Consider the following 21,918-nt stretch of genomic DNA (forward strand, 5'->3'; position numbering starts at 1 on the left):
GCGCCTTTCGGAGGCGCTGTGGGCGGGCAGGGTCAGCAGAACTGTTTTTTATTTTCTATTATTATAGAGTATGTATTATGTGTCTCAGACGGATTGTTTAGCAAACAAAATCTTTACCAATTATAGGAGCATTTGTTAAATGAAATTCATGTTTCGCTTATTTTTACTTTTCAACTGTAAAATATTACACCTGGAATTATACCCTACACATAGATAGTTAGGTCAACACAGTGCTTTCTAAAACAATTCATATTTATTGAGCTTTTTGTTTCTTCTTACAGTTTGTTATTGGAGTTTAAAACAACTCGAAGTTATGAATAATCGTCAAATGGGGAAAAAAAGCTTAGTTTTTCAAGAGTGGTTTTAAAATTAAAACTACTTTATTTAAACGATACAAAGGCGTGGAAAGGCTGCGTTTGTATCCAGCTCTTATGAGTCAGTACTTTGCAGCACCTCCTTTTACTTCAAGCTTAATCAGCTCAGATAAAGAGAATTAAGATCCATTTTCAAGTCTTACTAAGGATTTAGTTCTTGACTTCAACTGTAAATGTTCTAACTCTAGAAAATGGTCTATGCAATTCCACAGGTTTAGATTAAATAAAAATGTATTAATCACTAAGGAAAGCAGTTTTCAGTAGCAGTACGCCAACAATTTTATTTTTCATTTTCCTTCAAAATCGTATTTTAGGTTTGTTATTCCAATGTGATAAAATGTAGAAGAGTTACTTCTGTTTTTTTAAATTGCCATCAAGCCAATTAATGTTTTGATCAAACCATTTCATCTGATCTCTGACGGACAACAAACCTCATAAACAACCTCTGACTCCCCGCTTCTCCCATCCAGGCCCACAATGAAACTCGCACTGATTTGTCATCGACACACCAATATAATCATTCCATTGCTATGACAAGCACCATGGCTATAAAGTAATTGTGAAATACGTGGCAGAGAGCCACTGGATTAATTTAAAAATAATTTACAGACTTTGCTATTGTGGGAAAATCTTAATTTTGACAAAGTGTACAAGTAGTTACTGTGTTACATGACCTGCTGTGTTATAAAGGTAAAAGTTTATAAAGTCTATCAAAATACACTGAAAAATACAGATGTGTGTATTTTTCAGTTAAGACTGACTGCACCTTTGGTAGAAAAACTAATATCCTGCATTTTTAAATCACCTACATGAAATTCCAGGGCGAGAACTGATTCCTCAGAGGTGTTTCCCCATATGAATTTCTCTCCGAACCAGTTCTGAGGTCTAGAAAATTAGGTGTGATAATACCTTAAGCATCTTGGTTCTTGGTGTTGAAACGGAGGTGGAAGTTGCTGAAACACGACTGAGACACAGTAAATGAGCTGCCAGTCAATTAAAAAAAAAAAAAAAAAGGGTTTGCCACATTTTGGCATGTGCAACATATTTATTAGATTGAAAAAGATTTAAAGTTAATGGCAAAATTGTAAACAGAACTCGACATTTACACAGCAGCAGAAGGATTTTTCTTCCAAGTGAAGGATTTACGTTAAGCAATGTAACTCCGATTTTGTGTAAACAATAGGATCGGATTAAAATGCAACTGCAATGCAGGTACTGGCATGTGGAAGGAGTGTGTGAATAGACTAAATCTTTTATTGTAGTAGCATAATCTCACACACACAAAGTAAAAAAAAAAAAAACATACCCTTTGATATTGGGAGGGCATTTTCTGTCTGGATAAAAATTAAGATTTTTTTTTTTTTCTGAATTACCCAGCTCCTCAATTATGTGTACCCTCTAAACCTCTGGCTTGTATGCAGGATGAGGACACATATTCATTTTGACGGCATGAACAGTGACTAAAAAGGAGGGAAAAAATGATGAAGGCTTAATGCTAGTCAACAGCTGCAAAAGGCAACATTTAAGTCAAGACTAAAACTGTATAATATTGTCTACATGCACATTGGTTGTTTGAAAATGATGCCAACACAAATAAATACAAATAAATTCCGTGAGCTTTTTTCAACGAGGTGATGCAAAAATCCATCCAGTATTCAGTAAGCAGATAACACCAGCCATGTCGTTCCACAGACCTTAATCATATTGGAAAGCTGATGAGGGCATAAAACAGGACCCCAGATTCTAGTTACCATTTGGAGATGTTCCAACATTGTGAAATATTATAAGTTTAATTGGAGTTAATGTATTAACAGGTAAGGGAAGACTGTGCAAAGTATTGATCATTACATTGTTAAAAGCAATTCATTCTTGAAATACATATTTTTTTTTTCCCTACTCAGTAAATGTACTTGAATTGAAAGTTCAGAATTGTTCTAATATTCATCATATGGTAATAAAATATGATTTTAAGATCTCCTGCAAACGGTGCCAATTCATGTGACTTTTGAAAGCAAAACTGTGTGTGGATTTAAACAGACGGTGCAAGCCAGTGCTCTTCAGTAGCACACAGACATGGCACCTTTCATTTCATCGTCTGAAGATAATACGCCTATACCACTGATAAAACTATTTACAAATAATAATAATAAAAAAAAAAAGATCTGCATTGTACATGCTAATGCCAACAGTGTACTGAATACAAAAGGACGCAAACTGTTGAAGAATTGACCATCTGATTTCATAGCTCAAACCAAATTTACTTTTCACAACAGAATGTCAAAGTAAACTGAACAGAAATGACTTCACATTCATTTTTAGACGATTTACATTCAGAATTGTCCAGGATTATCCGTTTATATTTTCAGAATGGCTTGTTAAGAAAACGTTTGTGTAAGAAGGTGTTGAGTGTTCCGTGTATGCATGCAGGAAGCAGGTTTTGATTATTGAATTTAAATTGTTGCTTAAAAAGATTATTCAGAAAATGTTTCCAACCGGTTCAACAAGCTCTGCTTTCCCAAGTTATCATAAAATATGCATAGTTACACGTTATTGTAATGACAACAAGCTCAAACAGGAACTCTTTCACCATTCAACACTTGTTCTTTGACGTGAAAATTAAGATGGAATCATTACATATAAACCCATAAATACAAGACGTCATTGTATTGCACAGTTGTCCGTATTATGTTGATAATCACATTACTTAATAGATTTTTTATATTTTTTTAAACGGTTAAATCTTGAAGCAGTACATTGTTCATACATGTTCATTTGATTGTAACTTGTTTGCCTGAAATCCTTTGCCTTGTAAATTTCAATGAGAACCTTTGTAACAAAATCTGATGTTCACAATGTTTTGCTAACCTCTGTCCAGTCAGACGCTCAGGGTCCATTTAATTAAAGTGAAGCCCCTCTGAGAAAACCCAATATTTTCTAACAAACTCTTCTCAGATATTCATCTCTCTTTTGTCCCCGTTTCTGTGTGTGGGCCTAGCCGTTAAGCCTCTGCGTAACCACTTCTCTGTACATGATAGAGATGTACACAAACAGGAGGAGGATCACAAAGAAGTCGTCCATAAAGCCCAGAAGGCCGAAAAGAGCTTCCGGGAGAATGTCGAGTGGCGAGGCCAGGTAGGTGATGGCACCGACGAGACAGAGAAGAATTCGAATCCGGAACATCCAGAAGAGTCCGCCCAAAGAAAACATCTCCCTGAAGGCATGACGGAGCAGGGTGGGGACGTCCCGCAGCCTGTCCATAAGCTGACAGAAGGAAAACAGACAAGATGTAGAGTTATGAAAAGGCGTCTTCTAAACTCAGGGCGGGCCACATTCACCGGCGTCCACTGCACATATGAGCAAAAGAAAAACGGCGCTGAAACTAGAAAATGTGCATTTCCTGCAAAAATGAAGTGTGAATGATGTAAACTGAATGCCACTGCTGAAAACAGCAAAACTACTTGAAGTCAAACCCAGAACAGTTGGCAGAAATAAGCAGAAGCAGCAGACAAAAAGTCAAACAGTCTGCGAATCTTGCACAGCAAAACTGTCTGACTAAAATGGATAACAACTTTAAGTCGATGCTAAAACCTCAGGTAATCAGTTTTAAAAAATGTTGTAGAACATGCTGCTCACTGACCTAAAGTGTAAGATCATAGCTAACATTAGCTAAAAAGATGACGTTAGCATAAATGCAATTATTATGTTAGCTTACACCAACATGCCAACTAACATTAACTTAGGCTCTATAAAGTTATTAAAGTTGTATCTTAAAGTTGTCCATTACAGTGTTGAGTTTATCTTCATAATGAAGAATAAAAAGAAATACATACAGTCAAAGAAAAAGGTGGATTTTTTAAAAATAAAAATTTCAATTGAGATTATGCTGCTCCAAAAAAGTATAGATTTCCTTACGGTTACACAAGTGAACATGACAGACACTATTCTAAAAGAATATAATAGTATATTCTTTTTATATAATAAAAAAAATCTTTAAAGATCAAGACGACTTATGTAAATGCAACCTGTATAAGACAAAAAAAAAAAAAAAAGACTCACAGATCTTGGCTGACCAGAAAATCTTCGATTGTAATTGTTGATGTCTCGTAATATAAGCTGAGGTTCGGCCTCGCCGTCCTGAACCCTCTGAGGAGCGGCGTGCTCGTGAAATAACGGGAACAGAAGTGTTACCTAGAAAAACACAAACAAAATACATGTCTAAGACAAACGACATAATCCACAAACACAATCTCACAAAACATTTCTAAGAATCACTGAAATTAAACAAACTGTTTTGATCAAGTGTAACAGAAACTCAGAAGAATTGTGCAGGAAAGGGAAAGCTTAGTCTTCATAAGAAGCAACCACTGCACCTCTGGTTTTAACTATAAAACCCACAAGATTTGTTTTTCCTCACAAACTTTAGAGGCATTAAAGCATAACAATGGTATGATTGCATGATTGCAATAAGGTAATGATGTGGCATTGTATCACTCACCATTTGTCTGCAGATTGGGCAGTTGATCGCACCCAGCCAGGTGCCGTACCTCCAATAAGCTATAAGGCAGGAGCCTATGCAAAAAACACATAAAACAGCAATATTGAGAACACCAATGTTGTAAAAATGTGAAGAAAAAATGTTTTACACTAATGATTGTACCAACTCATCGTTTCCTCTGTTTCTTACTACACTAACTATGCCAGAAACACGTGAATTTGTAAAACTGTCCATGTAATTACCACAAAAAAGGTGTCCACAGTTGGTCTCCACAGGCAGCACAGCCTGTTGTAAACACACAGGGCAAGACATGTCTGTGTAATACTGCTGTCTAGCCTCAGCCTGCGGATTTTCATCCTAAGGAGAAGAAAAGTAGAAATGACACACGTAAAATATCTGCAATGACTCAGTCATTTGCACTTTATACAAATATATAGATGTAATTCAAATGACAGTAATCATGGCATTTCAACAAAGCCATGCCTAAAAGTTATTAGTTTTACCTGCTCAGTTTGGAGCTGCTGTCGGACAGCTCGAACATGCTCCTGATTTTCAGGATGGATATTCTGCTCTTCCTGTCTGTAAAGGACAAAAGGAAGTTTTTTTAGTTACACAGGTTTCAAACAAGATCACAGGAAGATTGAAGGTGATTTCTCTGACTGCATGAGGAGACTGCAGCTGGGATTATTTTGTTGGCAACTGGTTTGTAACACATATGCACGTGTTGGTTTCAAAGAACTCTGTGAAATTTAAATCAGTAAGAAAGAAATACCTAGATGGATTTTGATATTAAAAATGATACTTCTGTGACCACTTATTGTACACTTGTTATTTTATTAACAAAATTCTCAAAACTATTTAAATTAACCAGCCTGACTTAGTGGTTTACCTGCAGAGCAAAGTGAAGATGCCTGCAAGGAAGGTGAAACTGACAACCACTACAAACAAAACCTGGTTGCTAACACCCTCTATGATGGTGTCCTCATCTTGGATCAGGTAGTCCAAGTCCCCACCTTGACCATCCTCCATTATCCACACTCATAGCCTGCAACAATGAACACAAGAGGAAAGTGTAGGTTACCGTCTTCACGGTTTTCCTTGACACTTTTATTTAGATCGAGGAATCATATCACATTTGAAACAAGCAGAAAAATTACATTTTCGGAACAACGATTGCTAGAATGTAAAATGCAGAAAGCAAAAAAGGCGGGGCTCCAAATTATCATGGCTTCATAAAACATTTAGCCACCTCTGTATCAAACTCAAGGTAGACATTTTAATGAATTCTTGTTGGAATGCATAAATTTTATTTACTTTTTTTTTCAGAGGACGAACTGGAAGGGTTGCTTACATTGTAAGCAGAGTTAACCCAAATGGTATTGTCGTAATATAACGACAATACTTTTTAGTGTAATTTCAGGAATAAACAACACTTTAATCGCATACTGAGTTTCACGTCAAAACAAAATGGGGGCTAGATTGTTAAGTAGTATTTTGGTGGTTGCGTCATGGGCAGGCTCAATGAACACCAAGGCCGAGCTTATATTTTTCGAAACTAAAATAAGTGGACCGGGGTTGGCTCGTTAGCAAAAAGCCATGTAACACTTGAGAATAGGGGAGATGCTTGTTTAGCCTTGAACGTTTCGTTTTCATAAGCTGAGGAGTTTAAACACCAAGGAAGGAGGAAACTAGGTTGTTATTATTATTATTATTTTAACTATCTAAGCATTTCTACACAGTAGCTGTGAAAGAGTCAAATAACTACAAAGTTTTACTTAAGCAACATAACTCAAAACGTTAAAATATAAATTACAAGCTGAACTTACAACGAGAAGGGTACTTACCAATAAGAAGCCTACTTTTACCCAAATATCCCTCTGCAACCGTAACCTGTCAAGTCCATTCACCCCGTTCAGGCATTTTGTTATGTGTTTTTGTAAGTTAGCCAAGTGACCATATCGCATATCATTGCATGGACAGCTGATAGCAGCTCACTCGATTCCCTTTCTCTTTGTTACATTCTTATTGTTAGAATTTATTACCGCCGCCTAGTGTGTTGGAGTGATCTGTGGTTTTTGACGACAGATCACCGATGGAATGTGAGTGCAGTCTTAATTCTGCCTTATAAATATATACTTAATAACATGCACATTTTTTTTTATCAAGTTATTGTTACCCAGTTAAACGTAACATTAAAAGTGAACCTTGAAATACTTGCTTTTTCAGAGAGTGATAATTCACAGTCTAAGCACTAGGTGGCAATAGCGGTGCCTACAGCGTGGTGTCCTCGAACGAAGAAGTAGTCACACTAATACAGTAGTACCTAACTGTACTAAGCTATCGTGGATTATTAGAAAAGGTTGGACTTCTTTTGAGCGGACTTCTCCAGAGGTAGAAAATGCCTCGTTATGCACAGTTAGTTATGGGCCCAGCTGGAAGCGGCAAGGTAACTTTCCTGGTCTGTGGTGAGAGGTTGTGCTATGTTGTTCGGCTAACATGTTGTGATGCGGCGTGAGGCTGTCTTGTCTTCTACGCAAAAGTAAAACGTGTTAGTCTTTTTAATAAATTTTTTATTATTATTATTATTTCAGAGTACCTACTGCTCCACCATGGTTCAGCACGCAGAGTCGTTAAACCGCTCAGTCCAGGTGGTGAACCTGGATCCTGCTGCAGAGCATTTTAATTACCCTGTTATGGCAGGTAAGTTTTACTTTGGATGGATGTGTAATAGGAATACACACTACCAAGGAAATATGAATTAAGTTAAAATAGGAAAATGTTAGAGCCATGATACATTTAACACACCTCTTTGTCTGCTATATTCTGTTTCTGTTTTCTCAGACATCCGTGAACTCATTCAGGTAGATGACGTAATGGAGGATAACTCTCTGAGATTTGGCCCTAATGGAGGCCTGGTCTTCTGTATGGAGTACTTTGCCAACAACTTTGACTGGCTGGAAGAAAGCCTCGGCCACGTAGAAGATGACTACATATTGTTTGATTGCCCAGGTAAATGTTCTGCGTTGGATCCAAGTTTTAATGAAGGTGAAAACTTTATTAGGTTAGAGTTTATTTAAATAACTGATTTAATTTCAAAGCACAGTGTTTTTAAAGTCAATGTTCATGTGAAATGGGAAGAAAAGATGGAAACTGACAAGGAAAGCAGCAACACTGAGCTAGCTGCTGGAATTTCTTGCAAGTCCTTTTTATGTTGTAGGAGTAACAGCAATGTTTTATATTCTCTGTATATCAGCAACACAGCTGCGAGACTCAATCCTTTTCTTCCAAAGAAACTATCCAAGTCTCTCTTAAATCTGCCCAAAACCTGAAGGAGAATATGTTATGTTGTAATCAGACCTTGCTTGAACCATTTAGCCATTTAAAAAGTATGTTTAGAACAAAAGTACAATAAAACATGGTGGTGGTAGTTTTTTTTTTTTACACTGAAATTTTAAATTTATTTATATTTCATTTGAATTTTTACAGGATATGTGTAACATTAAAGTTGGAAAAAGTTTACCAGCTGTTGATCTTGGTGTATATACTGAAAACATGTCATCTTAATAAGAGTCTGTGCAGCTCTTAGATCCACCCTTGATGTTATTTATGAAAAAGTGTCAGCTGTGCATGACTGATGCAGCTCTTCTCACACTTTACCAGGTCAGATTGAGCTTTACACACACCTCCCTGTGATGAGGCAGCTGGTGGAGCAGCTCCAGCAGTGGGAGTTTCGGGTTTGCGGGGTCTTTTTGGTAGATTCACAGTTTATGGTGGAGTCTTTTAAGGTAACTTTCTCTTTGTTTTTTTTGTTTTTGTTTTTGTTTTTTTTCTTCTTTTTTTTTGTTGAAGCATTATTCAAATGAACCTACTTTACTTTAAATATGCACTGATGTTTCCGTTGTCTTGCACTAAAGTTCATCTCTGGAGTTATGGCTGCCCTCAGTGCAATGGTGTCGTTAGAAATTCCTCAAGTAAATGTCATGACAAAAATGGACCTGCTTGCTCCAAAGGCTAAGAAGGAAATTGAAAAGTAAGTTAGTAAGAATAAAACACTGAATGCTTGCCAACTTCGATGAGGCTGCATTTTATTTGTCAGATTTTGTTATAAACCTTGCTGATCCTTCTCTTCATACTGAGTTTTAAAATATTTTGTTGTTGTATATTTACAAGGTACTTGGATCCAGACATGTACTCCATGATGGAAGATAACTCTGACACTTTCAGAAGCAAAAAGTTCAAAAAGCTTACTAAAGCAATTTGTGGTTTGGTAAGTAGAGTCCTAGTTTTGGTGTTTAATGATATTCTTGTAGTTTATATTGAGAAAACTAAGATTGTTTATGTCTCCAGATAGATGACTACAGCATGGTAAGATTCCTGCCTTTTGACCGTACAGATGAGGAGGGGATAAACATAGTTCTGCAGCACATTGACTTCTCCATACAGTATGGAGAGGACCTGGAGGTTAAGGAGCCCAAGGTAAAACGACAAAACAAAACATTGGACACGTACTGAAAATGAATAATTATTGTTACACAGTTCCTTGCAGTAGAGCTTTGGAACCGATGTCACTGTCAAGAACAATGTAAAATTCACAGCCTTTGAGCTTTTCACATTTGTGTCCAAAGGCAGTAGACCAAGGCAAAGTAGTATATTAATTTGGAACGAAAAAAAGAATGCATGCTTCTGAAACTTTCAAGTGTTGTGTTTTCTTAAAGGTTTGCCCTGTATTTCGTTTCATCCATCTTCCCTTCAAACGTGGTATTTTGCATTTAGGCGAGACAGTTCAAATTGGGGCTCTTAGTGTTACCGAATACATTTTAGCTGGTTCTCTGAAAGAAGTGGTGCTTGGTTAACTGTCAGCTCATGTGGACACGCAGGTTTGCAGTTACCATACTTAAAAACAAAAAGTTGAGTAAATTACATTCAAGTTTATGGTTGTAATGCAATAAAATGTGAAAGGGCGTATGAATAATCATGCAAGGCATTGTGTGTATGGGTTTATATTTGTATATAATCATGACTTTTTATGCTTTCCCTATTGACAGGAAGTTGACGAGGAGCAGTCCAACCTAAATTATGACGAGATCTTTCAAGACAAAGTCAGCAGCTGAGGACTAATTGAACCCTGAAGTGGAAAAATGACTTGCCATAAATGAAGTTCAACTTTACTGTTTGATATTCATTGCATGAATATTTCTGAAAAACGGACTGGACTTGCATAAAAGTATTTTGTTTCTTCTTTTAAATAACTTATAAAATTTAAAGGAACCTCTGTTTCATATTTTGTTATTTTAGAGTGATGTACACGTGTAAATCTTTGACTTTTGGTTGATTTATTATAGATTTAAAAACAAAATATATATTTTTAAAATAAAATATTGCATACACCAGACAACTTGCCCGTGTTTTTTAAATGTGGGGGGGGGGGAACATAAACATGAATACGTGTTCATGTGGGGTGGGGGGAAAAAAAAAGAGCTTGCGCGCGCCACCACGTGGCTGCAACGCAACACGACACGTGGCCACTTCCTGTAAAGCTGAAGGGTGGAACAAGCGGAAGCAGAGGCTTCGGGGGGTGCCTGTACGTTTTTCCTGCTGAGCAGTTGGATTTATATTTCATTCAATATGCCGGTGAGTATATCCCGTGCGATAAACGACAAATATAAGCTTTCAGCTCACTGTTAGGAGCCAAGAATCTCTAGAAATACGCAACTAGATGTTGAATCTGCTTTTAACATTAGCTCTCGAGACAAATCTAGCACAGTAGGCTAGCTACTTTAGCATTCGCTTCATAGCTGCTAGTGGCTGACTCGCGACAGTACACAAATTCATTTCTGTCATTGTACTGTTTTTAATGAGTTTAGCATTTTATATACACGTATATAAAACGCTTAGTACCACCGATGAAAAGCAGCTTTCATTCCGGGGACTATAAATTAACAAACGTACTCGACAAAAATGACAGGACTTGTCTTTTTTTCCTTCTTCTTCTTCAGGCTTATCACTCAAGCTTGATGGTCCCTGAAACCAGGCTGGTGGGAAACATGGCCCTGCTTCCCGTCAAAACACAGTTCAAGGGACCAGCCAGAGGAGACGGTGAGGGTTCCTTCATCCTTGTTTTTCAAAAAACGTATCTACATAATCTTGGGCGTTCTGCAGAGATGTGGGTTGTTGTTGTTGCATGCATTGAGTTCCTGATTCATGACTGAGCTTCACTTCCTTATATGGTCTGAACAATGCAAACTAAAGTGGCACCGTTCCTCTAACTTCTGCATTTTGATTTATACGTCTCTTAATTGTGCAGTTGTGACATCTGTATACGTAATTGAGACATTTTCTAACGATTCAATGGTGGTCAGTACTAAAACAATAAAGATTTGTGTAAGAAATGGGATAATGTCTAATGAAAACATTTGGTTTTTTATTATTCCAGGCGTAGATTCTGACATCATAGATGAAGCAATCTACTATTTCAAGGCCAATGTTTTCTTTAAGAATTATGAAATCAAGGTAAGAGATCAAGAAATCACAACAAAGTTGAATTATGAACCTTTATGTACTCCTGACACTGTAATATTGCTGATTAACCCTGTTTTCTTAAAACTATGCAGTCAAGTTAGGAACTTTAAAAGACACAAAGACAAAAAGCTGTATATCCCAAAAACGCTTGAGATAATTTTGGAAATTGTAACCATGGAGCTCAATAGTGACGCATACAGCTTGTGCCTCAGTAATCTGTGTCTTGAAGCAGCTGAGTATTTCATGTTTCTCCACATGCCCTGGCTTGTTTCATCTCGTACCTTTTTAACAACACAGTCCTGTAGGAGTTGCTTTGGATTTTTAAGGGCATGTATCATCATTGAACCTTTTCTGTCGTTCTTGTCACCCTTGAGTAGTCCTATTCATTGGAATCCTGAAGCCCAAATATAGCCTACTTTATATTACCGATTTATGCACTTGTTCTGCAAGTTTTATTATTCTGCATATAAGAAAATGTTTTATTTCTGAGGGTTTAACTCTTTTACAAAACCAAACTAAGAAGCTGTTGTCTTGCAACTTGGTGTGCATCTGTCTGACTTTTGCCTCTGAGGGTTTAACTCTTTTACAAAGAAATTTTTCTGTGGGATGCATTTGGCATGGAAAATTGTTGGGCTGCATGAGATAGAAAATAAATCTCGTGCAGCCCTTAAATATTGTGGTGTTAATACATGATTCTTCACTTTTTATTGTCCATCACCACCTGCCAACCGAGATGCTCTTAAGCTTGAGCATCTCAGTTGGCAGGATCTATGTTGAATGCTTGTATAAAAGGAAATGAAAATCCTTCCTACTGACCAAATATATTACTAGCAAGAAGAGTTTGAGGTGATATTAAAACCTGCCTCCAAGCTCTTCATTGCAGTTGTAGTATTGCACACACACTGCTATTGCGATGCAATATATTGTGCAGGTCTACATCGTTAGTTTTTAATAAGTTATGTGAATTTGTTTTCCAGAATGAGGCTGACAGGACACTGATCTATGTCACACTCTACATCTCTGAATGCCTTAAGAAGCTACAGAAGGTAAATTTTTTACTGTGCAGCATGACCAGTTCTTGGAGCTTGATTTTAAAATATATAGTAGCACTTAATGTTTCCATTAAAGTAGTTGTGCCTTGAACAGAACATGACAAGCCTTTGTTTTATTTTATTTTTATTTTATTTTATATTCTTGCACACTTTAAGGAGGAAGTAGCTGATTTAAATGAATTTGGACACCTTAAAATTGCTGATTTGGGATTATGTATAAATCTTGCAGTGCAGCTCTAGGAGCCAAGGAGAAAAGGAGATGTACACTCTGGGCATCACAAACTTTCCCATTCCTGGAGAACCTGGCTTCCCTCTTAATGCTATGTATGTCAAGCCCGGAAACAAGCAGGAGGACGGTGAGAGAGAGCTTTAATATTGTGACAAGCGGTAAGCTTGTCTTTGTTGAGGTTTTAACAGTGGTGGAGATGTTCTGCTGCTGTTTGAAGGCAGGGAGCATACACCTCGATTAGTTTAAAAGTTTCTGTGTAAGAGTCTAAACAATGGCACAAAAATCTAAGTTGGCACTGCAAATGATAGTTTTGAACTCTAAATGAATGTATTCTTCCATCTCAGAGACAATGAGGGCGTACCTGCAGCAGCTTCGCCAGGAGACCGGTTTAAGGCTATGTGATCGTGTGTTTGACCCGCAAACAGACAAACCCAGCAAGGTAAGTCTCATACTTTTGATTTATTAGAATTTTCTTTCTGATGTCAAAGGTTACCTTATTAAATGTATGATTCAATCTGCTGCTGCTGCAGTGACTGTGAAAATAGTTAAATTCTCCAGATGCCAAAGAAAGGTGTTTTAGTGCTTTTATTGACCTCTCATTAACATCTTTTTCTGATTTTTTTTTACAAGATGAGCGGCTAGTTGTTCAGCTCATATAATACATTATTAGCAGAGATAGACTCAGGTAGAAAAAAAAAACCAAAAATGAGATGGGCCAAAGACCAAAAAAAAAAAAGAGTAGACATGTATCAGTTTTTTTCAGCGGTGCTGCAATTTGAAATACAGGAATTTGAAATGGGAATGCTTCCATAAGACTTTATGTTCTGTGGACTTGAGGCATGCTGCTAAGCAAATATCCATTTTGTTGCAAAGCTAGGCAGGCTCTCTGTGTTTTGGTGCCCTGCAGTTTCTTGTGTGATTGAGCTTTCAGCACAGGTTAGAATGTGGTCGCTTTCTGTAGGTCAGCCTGAAAATAGACAAAGTGGAGAAGAGAGGCTGGTTATTCTGGCTCTAAATTCATGATGTCACAAGATGAAATGACTAAAGCAGATATTTTAAATGGTGCCGCTTTCCTGCTTACGAACCAATAATTTTGAGTTTTTATATATACTACTGTTTTCTTTCTGTAATAAAAGTAAAGAGCTTTTTATCATGAGAACTCAAATTTTGTGTTACTGGATTACTTGAGAGGATGCCAGATTTTTATAGATATCTTTTTATGTTAAACAGTTCTGTTTGAAGTCTGTAAAGCAGTTTTGAAAGCAAAACTTTAATGCCAATGTTAATTAAAATTAGTACGATAAAATCATTTTGCCAGCTTTGTCCATACATTGAGACCTTTACGTAGTCATGTTAAACAGCTCTTTGTTTTCTATTTCTGTTGAAAGACCATGTAGACTTTTAGTCCATCAATAAAATACTACAATTTAAAAATGCCAGTGTTTGTCCTAATCTGTGTTTGTGTTTTTGTTTTTTTTTTTCAGTGGTGGCTGTGCTTTGTGAAGAAGCAGTTCATGAACAAAAGTCTCTCTGCTCCTGGACAGTGAACCAGAAGGGACACAGAGACTGCAATAAAGCAAGTTTTGATTTTCTGTTAAAATTTTATACTGTTTGACTTAAAAAAAAAAATAAAATTATATGTTCACTTGTCTGGATGTTGATCATATTGGGCTGGTGTGTAATACAATAAAGAAGTTTGAGAGATTGGTAATGTTGTTTTTTGTTTTGTTCTTACACATTTTTATACATGACAAAAATAAGCTTTACAGGAATCCTGCTATCATACCATATGTCACTGCTGTCAGGTTGAAACACTTGAAGACGCATTGGGGAGAAAAAACAATATTCTTTGTATGTTGCATATATTTCCCATCCAATTTTAATATTACTGTAACTGAAAATAAGTGTAGTTGTTAAAATACATCAATCTACTCACAATCGCTCATACCTGTATATTAGACTGTATATCCAATATGTATGCTCTTCTTATCAGAGGTGTCCTGATTCCTGCAAATTCTCAACTTATGATATAACTAATACATACCAGACATAGGTTAAAGAAATACATACCGAGTCCAGGATATGACTGGGTTATATGCATCTAGCCTATACATACATAAAAAGTATATATACATACACATTGGAAGATTCTTACATATTACTCATATGACAGGGCTACCAGGCCAGCATCACGTTGTGGTCATTGGTAGTCAGCTCTTCTCTCACTTTCTATAGTCACGCTTGTCCTTACCAAGTTGAGGCAAGATGAGAATATAAATATGAATATATTTCTGCCTGCTGGCATAAAAGAGGGCATAGCATAAATTCCACAGGATGGCTGGATTTGACACACTCTTTGATGCCAGTTAAGAAAGGACAAATCTTATCAAAAGATTTATATTTTCAGCTGCACTGCAGTACCATGGAAACTGCTTTTGGGTATGCAGCCACTGTCCTGGTGTGTCAAAATGTGCTGAGGCCTACACACATTTCTCTTCAATTTTATTGATCACCAAGACAGAGCAGCTTCAGTTAACTGAAATGTATCCAAATTAAAATGGCTATTAACATCTTATTAGTAATATTTAAGCTTTTCTTTATGAAGAAATACTTAAAAAGACAACCTAGTCATAACGCCACATTGATTGAAGACACCTAAATTCAGTCCTCAAGAGGGTCTTGGTTGAATTCCCGCATCAGCATGTCAGTCAGCTCTGCAGAGGCCTAGTGAGACTAAACTGTTGGATTGTAGCTCTCCAGCACTTGACTTGGGCATCCCACATAAGTTTTTAAATAGTAGACAAATGCAGGTGTACATTAAAGCAAACCCTTTAGAATGTTGGGGGTGGGTGGGTTTATATATAAATTAGGTCTAAATTTTGACTTTAAGTTTCAACTCTATGCAGATTGTAAGTTCTAAAAGCAAACTAAGATGACCTCAACATTAAGCTGCATGTAGAACATCTGCTCTTGTATGTTAATTAGCACAGGGGTGTCCAAGTTCAGCCCTCAAGAGCTATTATACAACTTATGATGCGTCTCTCACTCCGGCTTCCTCCGACAGTCCAAAAACATGGCTGTCAGGTTAATTGAGTTCTCTAAAGTCTCCTTATATAATTTACTGAATGACGCTTTATGACAACAGTCATAAATATTCATGAAGGCTTATTCATGTTCATGACAGATGTTATGTTTATGAAAGTGTCATGCACCCCCCTTCAAATAAAGTGTTACCCTTTTTTCTTCTCAGTAAGTTAAAAACTGATTTTTGTATTTCTTCTGACTATCTTTAAAAAAAAAAAAAACATGAGAAATTTGCAGTGGGATAGACTTACTTTTGTCACAGCAAAAGATACTTTCAGACATTCTTCCACAATTAATTTCACAGAGTGTTCTGTGCTCCTAGGTCTTGGATGAAAAGCAAATTACTTAGCAGGTCACGTTTAATGCTGATGTATTGCGTTAAGCCTTCTGGCACATCTAGGTGCCAGACTTCTTTCATAAATATAATCCTAAAGGGCCATGAAGGATTGTCACTGGAAGAAAATGTGCTTTACAAAAACTCACAAAATGAGAAAGAAGCTGATGTTAAAAGCACACTGGAGACTTGGGTGAAGTGGTAAAGTCACAACTCAACTAATGAACGTGAAATAATGATGTGAAAAGAAAATCCCAGAGTAATGTGTCTTGAGGCCCAAAAACAGCCACTTCTCACAGATGGATGTCATAATCACTTCCAGCATCCACAGAAATGCCTTCCTGTGGGTTCTTATTAGGCTCTGAAGATGAGAAAGAACGCAAAATGTTTCTACATTAGAACCTCTAGCAACCTGGATTTGTAGGGAGAAAACTGCAAATAATGGAAAATGGGCCCAACAGAAATTGCTGCTTGGTCGTCAATTTTTTTTTTTTTTTTAAACAGTCATCATAATGGCTGGATTGACTGCATTTTACTGCCGTAGAATAACTTTCTTTGGAATTGTTGAACCCTAATATTGCCTTTTAGCTTGTTAGAGTTGACCTAAAAAGTAAGAGGCTTTGCTGGCAGGTGTCTGTGAAAACTCCCAACTAATTTAAAAATAGCAAAGTTAACCTTCGCTGCAAGGTGAAACATCTGTAGAAACTGTGTTGTCTCTAATGTGCTATGTTTAATCTAATTACCCAAGATTCTGCACAGGAAATAAAGATAGATACAGATTTTCACCTAGGCTTCATTTGTTTTTCTTCAGCAGCAAGCACACTGAATGAAAAAAAGACGGCCTATATGATCTGTTTGACCCACCAGCAGACAACGCTTAGCTGCTGTTTAAAATAAGCTGGTTAAAAAACAAAATGTTGTTTCTCACCCAGGGAATTTAGAGCTTCCAAACTTTTCTCTGTTTCTCCCTATCTTATTTGTGACTTGTGCATTAAAATTCTTCAGCAAAATAAGAGACTTTATAGGTTGTTGTCATCAATAACTGGTAGCAATTATTACCAGGAAGGGTGGCACAACAAGCTATGCTTAGGGGAAATTATAAGGTTCTTAATAAATAAAATCCTAATTTTAAAACATTTTGTTCCTAACGCTTTTGAATTGAAAGTGGTTTGATCAACTGAAGCATTTAAGTGACAAAAAGAATAATCAGAAAAAAAAAAACATATTAACAGCACTGTGCCCTCTGAGACACTGTTCAATAATCAGCAGTCACTTTACTAACATCAAAATCTGCATTCCTGCTTTTTCTCAGTTCTCATATCTGGTTTTTATATGTTGACTTTTCACAGTGCCACTCAATCATTTTCTGCATTATTCAAGGTCCTGAGAAAAGCATTGGCTGCAGCATTAGTATTCAGAACCAGCAACCTTCTCCAGCCATTTTCCCTCTCAGCAACGCATTGTAAATGTGATGTCCTACATTCCTCCTATGTGCTTGGTAACAAGGCTTCAATTGTGATTCAATGCACATTTTGCACATTATCGTTTGATATATTTTATATCTGTGTCCCTTCAGAGTTTACCGTCTCCTATATGTGTTTAAACTCTTTAGCCTGTAAACATTTACTGTGCCGCGTATGATTGTAAACATTGCAGCTGTCCATTCAATGGGCCCGCATGAACCTGGGAATACATTTAATGGTTTTAAAATAAAGAATTGTGTTTCCCTTGACATTTTGCAGCACTTCAATTCATCTCCCCTTCGCCATGTCCATACTAATTTAAATGACTTTGGTGGGTGATTTTTTTTTTTAAAGGTGAGTTCTTCTGTGTAAAACATTTGCTGGATCAAAACTATCTTTCCTTATACCCACAATGTTTACAGTCCTTTTATTTCAGGAACTTTATCACTAAGTGAAACACATAATATAGATTAAGCGCACAGACTGGTGTTTCCCGGCCTTTATTTCTCTTAATTATGATGATTTTCCACAGATTTTCATTCCACAGTTAATGAAAACTGCAAGCGAAAGAATTAGGATATTACACGAGACCAATAAAAAAAAATAAAAAAAACTTTTATAATACAGAAATGTGGGTTTAATGAAAAGTATGCTTACTACCAATTTAAAAGTTAAATTGGTAGTAAATTTAAGATGCAATTTTATATTTTGTAGATTTGTTCTAAAGGAAGGTTTTTTTCTTCTTTTTAGATTAATAATCTAATGTTTTGAATATGACTGTAAACTTAATGGGGCATTATTTAAATGCCCCCAAAATATCCAATTTAACCCATCTAGTTTTCTATAATTTCACTCATGTCACGTTTGTGGACATTATAAGAACGCTGGATTCTCTTCACTGAAGTCTAGACGACTGAAGATTTCAATCAACGAGCCTCTAAGGGAGACATTTTCTGCTACACGGAGATATGTTGCTGTCATCTCCACTGCAGTCTCACATCCCAAAGGACGACTTCAGTTTTCATCTAGGTAAAACAAAAAAGAAAAAAAAAAAGTTTGATTTGTTAAAATCCCTCTGCTTGATCATCATATGTGATGTTTGTTCAGGTGGAACAAGGAATCCTGCTTCCACCGGATGATTGGCTGTTTTGTTCACGCATCACAAGCGTTACCTTGGTGTGCAGATGTTTGGCCAAGCTGGCAATTTAAATCCAGTCAATACTTTGGCTCTCTTGTTATTTATACCAGCTTATTAGTCTACTTTTCTGTAGCTTATGCCAGCAGTCAAAGGATAGAACTTTACAAGTCACTAGTGCATTACAGAGACAAGTATTCATGCACAAAATCACTAAAGTTAAAAGTTAATTGGGAGCTGCAAAATAACCTAAAATGCATGTTTTGTGATTTGGGAGACAAACACACATGTACAGAAAGAATATGCAAAGGATGTAGCCTGCAGTTCTCTGTTCTGGAGTCACCATCATCTAGCCCAGGCTCTTATTGACCTTTGGCTCCTGTCTACATTTTCAGTTTCAAACAGCCAATTGCAGAGCGATAGATAGCTCAATTTAAAGGAATAGTTCAGGTTTTTTGAAGTGAGGTTCTGTTAAAGTGTTACAAGCAGTTAATATCTTTTGGTGTTTTGATTTGATATAAAATCCATTTTCAGTGACCTTAAGCACATGTTTTGCTGGATTTGTTCAAGCGACATACTTAATTGATGATAAACGAAAAGAGGTGCATAGTTGTGAGATCAGCATGAACTGCAGGGACTATCACAGTTTGTTGTGGTACCGTTGGACCCAGATGCAGAGAAGAGTCTGATATGTGCAGGATGTTTGGATCTGATCTATGCGAACTGCTTGCATTGCTACTTTAAAACAGTAACAATGCAAGGCAAAGGCAAAACATTTCTTTGTATTTTATGGTTTTACATGCAGAAGTAGTAAGGTACTATAAATGGGAGGTGTCTCAAGACACATTCTGACAGAAGTGGAGGTCATTGCTAAGGCTATCTTTGTTTTCTACATGTGTGGCAATTATATTGTATTTTTTATTTCTGGGCTGTTGAGAAACAGCCAACTTTAATTTCAGTCTTTTTAATGTGGACAGCTACTTCTCTTAAGTTAACATATGACAACTAATTAATTTGAATACAGTTTAAAGTTAATAATTAATACAATTTTTAACTTCATCTTACTCATCAGATTTTATGCCTGATGAATAAAACCAGAAGAATTTTATTCAACCATTCTTACCCATGGTTGAAGGTTTATATCAACATTTTGCAAAAAAAATAAAAAACAATCTGGTCATACTTTAAGCTCTCCTCTGTCACTCTATGTTATTTTTTATTTTTTTATTTTTTTATTTTTGTTGCCTTCAAGTAAGCTTTTACAGTCCCATTTTGAATCTTTCCTTTGTGTGTTTGGCACTCCGCTGCTCGCATCAAACTGTGAAATGTGCAGAGAAAGAAGCTTTAACAAATTGTCACAACAGATGATGCTGTAGGCAAAATGCAGATTAAAAAGTCCCCTGTCATCGCATTTATCTTTTACAAGGTTCGAGTAAAGAAAGACAAACACACAAGCTCTGCCTCCAGGGGAGGCAAATACGGCACCATTTAATTTATAACCGAATGTAATGGGGCTTTTGGGAACTGTAGCCTTAGCTTTGAGTAATACCCTTACCTCTCACATGAGATGGGAGGTACACTTGCTGTGTATGTATGCTGGGCTCATTTGTGTGAACTAATGATGCTATTAAATGCTGCATCATTAGCTTATGATGCAGCGTATTAATATAATAAAACCCTGCATGAGTTTTTGTCTGTACGAGTGATCAAGCACTGCAGCAAAGCCAACTGGAGAGAGATAGAGAGCCCAGGCCAGTGGCTAATAGAGGGTAATAATATGTAGCATTGATTAGACATGTCTGAGGGAAAAACCACAATGAAGAATGCAATAGATACAAAGTGAATGAGACCATTTCTGTTTAGTTTGAGATCTTTTGTAACAGGTCTTTGGAAGTGCCCACAACTTACAATGTGACAGAGTGCACTTGTAGAAGCCTGAGGGCAATCGTTAAATTAAATGTCAAAAAGTTTGATAAAAAAAAAAACAAACAACAAAAGTAATTGGATTTGATGAAATATTTTTCCTTAATGTCTCCTTTTTTTGATGATAAATCATTTCAGAGAGAGAAGCCTCAGACAAAAAGGACACACAAGCACTTTCAACATTTTGATCAGGAACTTTTCTGTGCTTTGATATCAGATATTCATCTGTTTTCGGTCCCAGTCTTTCGTCGTCTCTGGACTCTTTTTTTTCCACCTTGCTAGTTAAAAACATCTGAAGATTTCTCTCTTTTTTTTGTTCATGACGCTCGCGGAGCGTCTGACTCTCTGAACTCCGCAGGTAGCGCTGCATCTTTGAATGTTGAAAGGGATTTCAGCCAACTACAAGTTGAGCCGTAGGCATATCTGCTTAATAAAATAGTCCAGATGGACCAGCACATGTTGATTTAAGTGCCTCTCTACACAGATGGCAATGTGGTTCCAGAAAAATCTCAAAACTCTTGGTCCATGCAGTCTTCACAGAGATGTGCATCTCTCATCATTTCTTCTGAAACACTCAGCCTTGCAGGGATACCCTTGTTAGATCTAAAATATTACTTACCTGCTGCAAAACAAGTTGTGTTCAAAAAGGTTCCCATGTTGAATTATGGTGGCATTTTTTTATATGTAGGCCCAAACTGAATTAGGTTTAGTAAGAGGCATCTTTGTATACTAACTGTAACCTTTTCAATTCATTAATAAATGCTTATAGAGCAGCTCAGATTATTGTACTGTAAGAAAATAAATAAATAAATCCCGCAGTAACTGGAGTCTCTGAGGTGCAGTAAATCCTGTGTTGGTGGAAAGTCACTGTCATGGTAATGAAGCAATTAGCAAAAAGGTTATTACTACTGCAGCAGAGAGAATAGGTGGAATTGATGAACCCTCTTGAGAACCCAACTGTTCGGAAAGGGTCACAACCACTCAGAGAGCTGGTATTTTCTTTCCTCATGCCTATGGGGGCTTATCGAACTTCATACACCTTTATTTAGAAAACTAAGCAGAGTAATTAATAGAACAAAGCCTCACAGGGTCAGAAATTATACTCTCGCCTCCATCTGCTTTTCCTTTTTTTTTTTTTTTTTTTTTTTATTTTTAAGGGGAAAAACAATTCCCATAAAATCTGCAATCCACTTTAAGGTACCCGTAGAATAAGCATATCATAAATCCTTCAGGATTGCAGCGTTGGGTAAATCTACAAATTATACAACTACATGGCTTTTAGTTTTCAGCTGAAGTATTTCTGAAAGCAC

The 21,918-nt window shown here is 36.7% G+C and overlaps 3 protein-coding genes across 3 annotated transcripts; 2 read left to right on the top strand and 1 right to left on the bottom strand.

The window, feature by feature from the left end:
• Nucleotides 1–1,405: 1,405 nt before the first annotated feature.
• rnf170 (ring finger protein 170) lies at nucleotides 1,406–6,892 on the bottom strand. The gene is made up of 7 exons (XM_015031157.1): nucleotides 6,714–6,892; nucleotides 5,759–5,914; nucleotides 5,373–5,448; nucleotides 5,112–5,226; nucleotides 4,870–4,943; nucleotides 4,431–4,562; nucleotides 1,406–3,635 (listed from the first exon to the last, which is right to left on the bottom strand). The coding sequence occupies exons 2-7, from the start codon at nucleotides 5,896–5,898 to the stop codon at nucleotides 3,366–3,368; spliced, it is 807 nt and encodes a 268-aa protein (XP_014886643.1). The 5' UTR covers nucleotides 5,899–5,914; nucleotides 6,714–6,892; the 3' UTR covers nucleotides 1,406–3,365.
• Nucleotides 6,893–7,124: 232 nt separating this feature from the next.
• On the top strand, nucleotides 7,125–10,261 carry gpn3 (GPN-loop GTPase 3). Its single transcript, XM_015031143.1, has 8 exons — nucleotides 7,125–7,315; nucleotides 7,461–7,569; nucleotides 7,711–7,878; nucleotides 8,530–8,654; nucleotides 8,784–8,899; nucleotides 9,040–9,136; nucleotides 9,217–9,345; nucleotides 9,915–10,261. Exons 1-8 carry the CDS (start codon nucleotides 7,268–7,270, stop codon nucleotides 9,978–9,980), a joined length of 858 nt encoding a protein of 285 aa, XP_014886629.1. The 5' UTR covers nucleotides 7,125–7,267; the 3' UTR covers nucleotides 9,981–10,261.
• A 126-nt stretch (nucleotides 10,262–10,387) lies between these two features.
• On the top strand, nucleotides 10,388–14,380 carry arpc3 (actin related protein 2/3 complex, subunit 3). The gene is made up of 7 exons (XM_015031169.1): nucleotides 10,388–10,500; nucleotides 10,866–10,965; nucleotides 11,303–11,379; nucleotides 12,366–12,434; nucleotides 12,670–12,796; nucleotides 13,014–13,108; nucleotides 14,154–14,380. Exons 1-7 carry the CDS (start codon nucleotides 10,495–10,497, stop codon nucleotides 14,214–14,216), a joined length of 537 nt encoding a protein of 178 aa, XP_014886655.1. The 5' UTR covers nucleotides 10,388–10,494; the 3' UTR covers nucleotides 14,217–14,380.
• Nucleotides 14,381–21,918: the final 7,538 nt, after the last annotated feature.

The sequence above is a fragment of the Poecilia latipinna genome, unplaced genomic scaffold (genome assembly GCF_001443285.1).
Source record: "Poecilia latipinna isolate Pla-1442-1.1 unplaced genomic scaffold, P_latipinna-1.0 Scaffold13, whole genome shotgun sequence".
Taxonomy (NCBI): Eukaryota; Metazoa; Chordata; class Actinopteri; order Cyprinodontiformes; family Poeciliidae; genus Poecilia; species Poecilia latipinna.

What these genes read in the sequence shown, in the direction of transcription:
- arpc3 (XM_015031169.1), top strand. An exon ending in CGGAAACAAGCAGGAGGACG is followed by an intron (nt 12,797 to 13,013) that starts GTGAGAGAGAGC and finishes CTTCCATCTCAG; the next exon opens with AGACAATGAGGGCGTACCTG. An exon ending in AAACAGACAAACCCAGCAAG is followed by an intron (nt 13,109 to 14,153) that starts GTAAGTCTCATA and finishes TTTTTTTTTCAG; the next exon opens with TGGTGGCTGTGCTTTGTGAA.
- rnf170 (XM_015031157.1), bottom strand. Translation starts at nt 5,898, where the DNA reads ATGGAGGATGGTCAAGGTGGGGACTTGGACTACCTGATCCAAGATGAG. An exon ending in ATCTTCACTTTGCTCTGCAG is followed by an intron (nt 5,449 to 5,758) that starts GTAAACCACTAA and finishes TGTCCTTTACAG; the next exon opens with ACAGGAAGAGCAGAATATCC. An exon ending in TTTCTGGTCAGCCAAGATCT is followed by an intron (nt 3,636 to 4,430) that starts GTGAGTCTTTTT and finishes TCCTTCTGTCAG; the next exon opens with CTTATGGACAGGCTGCGGGA.
- gpn3 (XM_015031143.1), top strand. Translation starts at nt 7,268, where the DNA reads ATGCCTCGTTATGCACAGTTAGTTATGGGCCCAGCTGGAAGCGGCAAG. An exon ending in TTATGGTGGAGTCTTTTAAG is followed by an intron (nt 8,655 to 8,783) that starts GTAACTTTCTCT and finishes CTTGCACTAAAG; the next exon opens with TTCATCTCTGGAGTTATGGC. An exon ending in GCTAAGAAGGAAATTGAAAA is followed by an intron (nt 8,900 to 9,039) that starts GTAAGTTAGTAA and finishes TATATTTACAAG; the next exon opens with GTACTTGGATCCAGACATGT.